Source organism: Polyodon spathula, chromosome 7 (genome assembly GCF_017654505.1).
Source record: "Polyodon spathula isolate WHYD16114869_AA chromosome 7, ASM1765450v1, whole genome shotgun sequence".
NCBI lineage: Eukaryota > Metazoa > Chordata > Actinopteri > Acipenseriformes > Polyodontidae > Polyodon > Polyodon spathula.
In genome coordinates, this window is record NC_054540.1 from 56,327,930 (window position 1) to 56,336,929 (window position 9,000).

General features: G+C 44.1%; 1 protein-coding gene across 2 annotated transcripts; it reads left to right on the top strand.

Annotated features, from left to right (window-relative positions):
• Window positions 1–60: 60 nt before the first annotated feature.
• Window positions 61–5,453, top strand: LOC121318900 (ras-related protein Rab-38-like). 2 transcript variants are annotated; one of them, XM_041256084.1, is made up of 3 exons: window positions 61–1,473; window positions 2,218–2,522; window positions 4,527–5,453. In XM_041256084.1, exons 1-3 carry the CDS (start codon window positions 1,272–1,274, stop codon window positions 4,686–4,688), a joined length of 669 nt encoding a protein of 222 aa, XP_041112018.1. In that variant the 5' UTR covers window positions 61–1,271; the 3' UTR covers window positions 4,689–5,453. The 2 variants fall into 2 exon arrangements, with proteins under 2 accessions (XP_041112018.1, XP_041112019.1); XM_041256085.1 differs by having other exon boundaries at window positions 2,257–2,522; window positions 4,527–5,451.
• Window positions 5,454–9,000: the final 3,547 nt, after the last annotated feature.

The following is a 9,000-nucleotide window of genomic DNA, read 5'->3' on the forward strand; positions in this document are numbered from 1 at the left end:
CCCCCCCCCCCCCCCCCCCCCGGGTTCAGTTCCTAATTTCTAACCACTGTGCCACACCGTCTCACGAATCGCCAGTCCTGGTTTTTGTTCCAGCCAGGAAACCAGTAAATAAATGCATTGACCAAATTTGACCCCTTCATTCCAATTCCAGTCCAGGTTTTCATTCCACAGTTCAGCTTCAGTTGCGCTGTTTCTATGGTAGTTGTTCAACTGCATGTTGTCCGTCTGGTGTAACTATGTAGGGATGCATCGAGCAAAAGCCTGGACTGGAAAAGGATTTTGATGCCAGATTGTGTCAGTGTCTTGTCTTTACCGCTAGGCTAGGCCACACTGCTTTTATTTCAGCCCCTCAACTCAAATTAGCTGCACTGCCTGCCTCCCAGTCCATCGACTCTAAACTCTAGGCCATGCATTTAAAAAAAAAAAAGAGTCTGAAGGAACTTTGTGGACTGAATTTAAATCCGAAATGAATAATATAGAAAAACAAAGTAATTTCCAATTTTGAGAAGCTATTTCAATATTTGTTTACTGATAGATGCCACGCCTGCTCCCACACTGTCTGATGTTGGTATGGCACGAGTGTGGGGAAAACAGAAAACGTGGTGGGTGCTGGCAATTGTAGTCGAGTAGCCAACCACAATTAAGAACTCATCGGATAAAACTACAACTCCCTGCATGGATAGCCACAAAATGAAAAAAGGGATGTGGGTCTTTGAACAATGCATGCTTCAGCTGACAGTGATATAAACCAGATAGGAGAGGTAGAGGATTCTAAGGAAGTTGCATAAAAGTTTGTCTGCGAGAAACAAACTCAAACGACTAGTTTACATGAAAAGCAATACGTTTGCAAAGTAGTCTGTCAAAAAATAGCGAAAAGAAGGAATGCTACATAAAAAAAGCCTGACCCAAGTGAGTCATAAACTAAAGCGCAAGGAGACGGTAACGAAGAACAAAACTCAAGATGCAACTGTTCTGTAACCGTGGTTTAGAAGCGGATACATTTCAAGATTTCCGCTCTATATCCGATAAAATCAGTATCGAGAGATAATCATATTTTTAACTAAAAAAAAAGAAAAAAGGACTTAAAGGGGCAAACACGTTATGCGCGTTATTGAGTTTAAAACGATGCACAGCAGCGTGTAAGCTGTTATAAAGTACCGCGGATCGGTGGGGGACACGCCCTTTCGCTCCGTTTATTCCACGACACCCCACAGCTCGGTTTTACACCTAGTGATCCGGATTTTCTGTTTGAACGCACCGCACCCTGCACGATGCAACAGCCGCAGCAGGAGTTTCTTTTCAAGGTTCTCGTGATCGGGGATCTCGGAGTCGGGAAGACATCTATCATCAAGCGGTACGTGCATCAGATCTTCTCCCAGCACTACAGGGCGACCATCGGGGTGGATTTTGCATTGAAGGTGCTCAACTGGGACAGTAGCACTGTAGTTCGGCTGCAGCTGTGGGACATAGCAGGTAAGAAACGGGTAGAATTTTCTGTTTTGTTTGTTTATTTATTTATTTATTAATTATTATTATTATTATTATTATTATTATTATTATTATTATTATTATTATTATTACTATGCGAGTAGTGACAACAGCTTAAGCTCATTTTTATTATTGGTATTTTTTCTGCTAAAGATTGCGTACATATATTGTAGCCGGAAATGTTTAATTGCTTAAAAGTGCCCCCCTACAAGAAGTGACCTTTAATGTCCTGAAAAAGTTGTCTGAAAGTTTCTCGTCTTCCATGTGCTTTAATGTAATGTCTCTGAGTACCTGTATAGTTTGATGCCACTGCAGGTTCGGTACATTAGCGGCTCTTGCAGAGCTAAGAGCAGGTCAGACTGTCCAGGATGCTGATCGGAGTCTGAGACCAGCCACCTCACTGTGGTGTTTTTCTTTGACGTCATTTCGTTGTACTGGGTTTTCTGCAGCACTTTTATCGCTGCTGTACAGGGTGGGTGTTTAAACAGCGATTGCAGTTCCTCGCCCCTGTTGTGTCTGTTGTGTAAGTCTTCCAGAAGGCAGTCTCATGCTCATATTAGGAACATGAGGTGGAAATTCAGTGCCAGGAATTTCACACACATGAGGAGACTGGCTCACATGAACACAGAGACACACAGACACACACACACACGCTGAATAGCAATGACACGCATGGCTCTATTGTAGAGGCACAGTGAGTTTAGCATCCCGTCTCTCTCTGTGTCATAGTCCCTCCCAGTCCAGCCGTTTGCTTGTTTGCTGTGGCAGGTCAGGAGCGCTATGGGAACATGACCCGGGTGTATTACCGGGAGGCGGTGGGAGCCTTCGTGGTGTTCGACGTGGCGCAGGCCTCCACCTTCGACGCCGTGCTCAAGTGGAAGGGCGACCTGGACTCCAAGGTGACCCTCGCCAACGGCAAGCCCGTCCCCGCTGTCCTGCTGGCCAACAAGGATGGCCTGAGCCCTCAGCTGCCCAAGCTTGACCATTTCTGCAAGGAGCACGGCTTTGCAGGCTTCTTCGAGACCTCCGCCAAGGTAGGAGCTGCCTTCCTCTCCCCTCTCTATCTGCTTGATTATTGTGCCAGCTTTACTAACGCAGTAGAGTGAAGAGTCTGCAGACACACCAACGCATTCAGCCCGCTGTCTCTGCCCTCCAGTGTTTCACAGTGATGCAAGCACTTGTTTGATTGGCCTTAGAAGCTGCATGTATTGTACTGTGGTTGGGTGACACTCAGGAGATGTCAGAGGGCTGAGCAGATCTACTATATTTCAATGCACAGTGTGCTAGCAGAAGTTTACTAAGCTTTGGATCAGCAGGCTGCCTGCAAGCTCCCAGGCTGTGCTGTTCTCAAATGAGGGCTCCATTGGCATCTCTGTTTAGACTGTTCTGGTTCCATGAACACGCTGAGCCACCTAGCAGCCCCCTCTCTTTCATAGATCTGTTTTTTTATTTTCATCCCCAAGCACCACCTGGACCCCTGTTAAGACTCCTCCTGTGCAGTATATATCGATTGGCGTGACTTCAGGCTTTCCAATGAGCTGAACCTGTTACGCCTGTGTCTGTGGCCTCAACTACAGGTCTGGTTTAAGTTCAGGTGTGGCTTTAGCTGCCATGGTGTATGTGTACATCAGTGTAGCTTTAACATTGATTCTGTGGAAACATGCGCTCCTGTAGCCATCCTTCAATGCAGGTTCCATGTGAAGAATGACGAAATCACACTGAAAAGTGAGGCACTGCGTGTCAGGGGGTGCAAGGTAGTGAACAGACATCCGTGCAGACACAAGTAGAAAAAGCAAGTGGTTTAAAATAGGCTGGTGCACATGTGGTACTTGATACGTAAAGAAATAACATTCTCGCGCCCCCTCTCTCAACGATATGCGATCTCTCACACGCTGTAATTCTCTGCCTGTCTGCTCTGCCTCTTGATTGTGTGCAGGGGTTAGTTCTATCCCTGTGTTTACACTGCCCTGTCTTCAGAGCTGACTCTGTGTTTGTGCAGAGGAGCTCAGTCTTGGGTTGAAGCCACACTGCCTGACCCCCTGTCTGTACCCCGAGGAGAGTGTCAGTCTGCCTCTGTTCCTCTAACTTTGCTGAACTGAACCAGTTGCACTGTGCCACTGCGAGTCCAGATCTCCTGCCCCCTGCCCTCTGGGATGTAATCATCATACTCCTTTAAAACACATCTAAAATATAAAGGGTTATGAGAGCATTTCTAACAGTCTCCCTCTGCTGGTTGGTATTTGTGAATGCAAGGATTACCAAAACTACACATTTTCTTATGAGGAACCATAAAAGGAAAACAGCAAGTACCAAGGCAAGAGGAAAGGCTATGATGTGAATCCAGCTGCAAGGGAAGAGCTTTGTATTTTAGGATGTGGATTTTAAGTAGACCGAACGTTTGATCAAAGATACACATCATAAAACTGTTAGCAGAACAATAAACCTGCAGTCGTAAGAAAAAAACAACCCAGCTGTGATAGAGCCATGTGAACCCCTAGAGCAGCTGTTGGTTTGAGGCAGCCTGGTGTAGGTATGGTGTGGGGGTGGGCTGCCTGAAGCCAGTGAGCAAAAAAAATGAGAACCCTGGAGCAGAACTCCATCGCTCTCGCACGGAGATGCTAATTAAATCTGCACAGAGGCGTGAGTGATTGCGTGTGAGAGAGAGAGAGAGTTTCAGCAAGAACTATAAAACACTCCAATGGACTACATTTAGAAATACTGAAAGAAATTTAGTAAATGCAATGAGAAAAAGATTTTTCTAAAATTGTCTGTCTCTGTGTGTGTATCTCTGTGTGCATGTCTCTGTGTGTGTGTGTAGAATCTCGCCCTCTTCCTCCAGTGTTGCTGTTTCCGTTCACTTCAGGGCTGCACTCACAGGTCCCGGACAATGTAAGGTGCAGTAGTTGCAATTGTTTGCCAAAGGAGGTGTTTTGTAAACCTCTTCCTGGTAACACTGGGGAAGGCATCAGCTGAAATGATTATCTATCTTTTTCTTGTACATTTTGCGAATGGATCAGCAGCTTGTTTCTTTATTGCAGGAGAACACGAACATCGTGGAGGCGGTGCGCTGCCTGGTGGAGAACATCCTGTCCAACGAGGAGGGCTCCGGAGGGGACTCTGACCCCGAGGTCGTCCTGCCCGGCCTCAACAACAATGCCAAACACAGCGGCAGCAGCTGCACGCTCTGCTCCAGATTTTAGAGGACGGCTGCTGGATAGGAGAGGACAGAAACCAGAACAAAGAAACAGGCGTGATTTCCACCCGTGCATCCGAAAGCATCGGGATGGACTGTGAGGCAGACGGATCTCGAGGCCGTGTCCTGGAGATTAGAGATTGTGTGGTAGCCCTTAGCATGGAGAGGAATGCTAGATTCCCCCCGGATGTGCATTAGCCCCCATCGATGAAGGCTCGTTTTGTGGCTTTGTTGGCGTCACCACCGGTTCATGCTGATTTTCTGTAACCTCCATGTTTGATTCAAAGCGTTTCTCTTGTCTTTCTCATGTTTGACACACTTTCATGTTCTCTCAATAAAAATAACTAATTCTTCCTGCTTTGTCCAGAAGCTGTATTTGATTTTGCTTGTACCCCTCTAGGGGTTAGGGGGGATCTTCTCAGGATTCTGTTCATTTCGCTGCTCCAAGGCTTCGAACACGTTCGTGGGAATTGCCTTCGGCATATCCTCTCCCATAGTGTGAAGATGGACAACCCTCCTCTGGTTTTAAAGACCGTGTTTGTGAGTTGCTTAGAAGCTCCTGCTCCAGTCCATCTTAACACACAGATACATGTCTTATTGATGCTTGTGTGAGATCTCTGTATGCTGCTCATTAACTTTGAACCGCATGTGTTTTTATTGTGTGGTTTGTACACTGTAATTGCTATTTTATTGTCTAATAAAACCACCTTGTGAACCAGGTTTCAATCTCAGTGGTTAAATAAATAATAAAAAAGTGGGTTTAAACAAAGAAATCCAATTTGAACTGTGATACTGGCTGACCTGCTGTCTGTAGAATAAGAAAAGCACAGTTGAAATGACCAACCTCCCTTCTCCCCACCAGTTGAAAACTGCTCACAGATTTGCATTCGTATCATTGAATGTCTTCTCTTGCTACATTGGCTACCACTGTTCTTTGTGTATCAGTATTTCTTTGTGGCATTCATCAGCATGGCCTATGCAGGAAGGGGCTTGTTTGCTATAGGTGTGAGTGTGCTATTCACAGTGCAGTTGTACATTGCTCTCAGGTGCCCTGGAGGGTAATGCTCTTCACTCTGGATCCCTGATTGGAAGCAGTGATCTGATAGAGGCTTGCCACCCCAAATCAGCCAGCACGCGGGTGAGCTTGGGCAAGCCGAGCTAACCACATTCACTCCTAAGGAAGGAGCTGTTGGACTGGCACAAAGGTCCTGATTCTTCAAAGCTTAACTGGAGCACAGCAGGGGAGAGGAGCTCTGGCCTTCCTGCCAAGCAGGACAGTGGATGGAGGGGGTGTTGCTTCATGAGGAGAACAGTAACAGTATGTTAAGAAAAGGACTATTCTATTTGCAGAGAATCTTTAAAAAAACAAGATGCAAGTGAGGAATAAGTACTGTTCTCCTCATGAAGCAACACCTCCTCCTTCCACTCTCCTGCCTTGGATAAAGGTGTCTGCCAAATAAAATATATTTCTGTTTCAGGGCAAACCACGGGCTTAGATTCTCCTGCCTGGCAGGAATCAGTCTCCTGTGCTCCAGGACCAGATGGGACTGTCGTTCACCGGCCTGGCTCTGCTGCTGTTCCCCTCTGCGTGCTGCAGTATGTCTGCTCAGGCTGCTGCCTGCCCACACACGATGCCCGAAACAGACAGCCTGACCGACCAGGTGTAGGCAGGGCAGAAAACGAGCTGGGACATCAGTGACCACGTGCTCCATTCACTGTCCACTGGAAAAGATAAGCTATTCTTTCTGTAAGAAACACAATAGTCGTATCATGACAAAGCCAGCAAGGAGAACAAACTTTGCATTTTCTTTGAACCACAGGAACGTGATATGTAGGTTGGAGTTCTTTGAGAAAAAAAAAAACACATCTTTTTATTGTCCACTTGGGGGCAGTCAACTACCGAGAATGCGGGTTTGAAGCAACGCAGAGGGGACAAGTGGCGGCAGCATTTTTCTTTTTGGTGCTTGACTTTGTTGGTTAACTGTTGACTTAAATTATTAAAGCATGCATGTTTCAATTCTGAATCATGTTGTACTTTTAAAATCTGGTTATGTAATTGATTTAATAGAGAAACACTATTTACTTTAACAGAATGGGTGAACTGTTAGTAGATTTAAATCAGTACTTATTTAATTCTGAACCTCCTGACGAGTCACTGGGACAAAGGTATACTAGTTATTTCAAGTGCTTCCATTCTAATTTCAATGCCTTAATAAAAGTTCAAAATACTTAGACATACATTAGGAAAAATGTTTTTTATTATTATGCAGCAAAAATAATAATGTACTCCAATACATAACATTTCAGAATCAAATACACATTTACTGGTTTTTAAATGATCTAATGATTTACTTTTTCATAACTAGTTCTTTGCTGTTAAATGTATAAATGGTAACACATACATTTTGCATTAATTAAAAATATAATCTGTGTAAATTTGGAAATGTGACTGCAGTCAGTTTCCCCTCTTTACACCACAAACTACCCTAGAAATGAAAGAAACACACACACACACTCGTTATGTACAAAACGCACCGATCCACAGTGCAACAACTCATAGGAAAACATGCCCCTCCCCTAACCCCAACACAGCAGGCAATACCTTTTAAATCACTACCCTATCACAGAAATGCGTAGCAACAATACAAAACGCCATGTAGAAGGAATTAGAGAGTTATACAACTTGGCAATAGTTTAGAAGTTTATACTTAATATTGTCTTAAAGGCGGCTCAATGAACTTAAAAAAAAAGACACAAAACCCAAGGAAAAGATGACCAACAAAAACAGCAGGAAGGGAAGCAGGGCTTTGACCATCTCTTAAAGCACAAGTAGCTTCAAATATTCCTTTTTGTGATGTTAACACCCATCCCATCCTCAATACTGAATTCAGATATTCCTCTCTGTATCACAAATCTACCAGATCGATGATGAAAGCTTCTCAATACTTGAACGAACCCTTGATGAAGGCGCAAGTTGTAAGGTCATTATACCAGGCTATTGCTTTGGAATAGGTCACTGTCAGGCTATTGCTTTGGAATCAGAAAGTTATCAAAAAAGGAGATGGCAACTTGCATTCGACAGGCAAAGACAATGCCAGGTGAACACTGAAGCAGCTGAACTCCGAACCAGTCAGGCTGTTTGCTTACATCGTACAGGTGTCTAAGGAAATCGATTTGGAGAATTCCAGGTTCTACACCTCGACTGCCTCTTTTATTCGTTTTGCACAACTCCACCGCCAACAGCACTAAAACAAATCCACACACAGAGCACAGGTACACTGGAAAACTCTTGGGACGTCACTTTTGTATCATCTTATTACTTTGTAACATTTTTCTAAATCAACTCCTAATGAGAGCTTTAACATACAACCAGCAACAGGTTCACACCACTCTGCAAAGTAACCCACTACTAGGACGGCTAAAAACTGTTAGCTGAAAAGGCATTTTTGTGCAATTAATGTGGGTTCTTACTGGATATAGTACATGTTTTTTTGAAGGGAAAACATTATTTGTGAGCGTAGAGATTCTACTGCCTATACATAGTAACAGGCTGTATAGAGTGAACTGCAAGACAAAAAAGCAGCATGAGGTAATGAAATATACACCCTGTACTCCAACAGCAATGAGAAGACCTGCACAGAGCAGAGCACAGCGGGGTACAGTAACAGCCCTTCAAGGGAAGGTAGTTTGTATGTTTAGAAAGTGGAGATTAGTATTAGTGGCAGGCTGTTGCTACAATTCCTACTGAAGTGGCTAACTCACTTGCCTGATGTGTAACAAACCATCTCGTCAGATCAAGCACCACTAATGAATTCAAGCTCTCCACACTAACATCACGTGTTATTGCTTACAAATCCCAGCTCTGGTCTCACCTTTATATACAGAAATGTTTATTTAAATCGTAAAAGACAGATATAATACAGCTAATACTGTCTGTCATTTTAGAAATATTTGAGGGAACCAGCAATGCTTAATGTCAAAACCAAGTCATTTTAAGTGCAAAGACTGCAATAGTTTAAGATCAGTTACTCCTTTCCCATCTGATACAGCATCAGAGTGTACTCAGAGCAGTGACCTAATGGAACCAGCATGCTTACAACCAGGAGGTTACACTGGGACCAGTTTATTTTTATTACCATACATGTAGATATTTATTAATTTTAGCACCAGAACTCAAACACAAGAAATCAATTTTGCTTTCGCTAAATCGTTGTTTTCCTTACTATGCTACAGCTAAATGTAAAAGCTGCATTATGTAAACAGGTGTCAGTGCCCTCCAGCATGGATTGCTTGCATGGATTCCAGGGCAGCAACCACCA

Bases quoted from the DNA above. Each gene is read 5' to 3' on its own strand.
- LOC121318900 (XM_041256084.1), top strand. From the start codon at position 1,272: ATGCAACAGCCGCAGCAGGAGTTTCTTTTCAAGGTTCTCGTGATCGGG. The intron at 1,474-2,217 runs GTAAGAAACGGG...TCTGTGTCATAG, and splicing joins GCAGCTGTGGGACATAGCAG to TCCCTCCCAGTCCAGCCGTT. The intron at 2,523-4,526 runs GTAGGAGCTGCC...TCTTTATTGCAG, and splicing joins TCTTCGAGACCTCCGCCAAG to GAGAACACGAACATCGTGGA.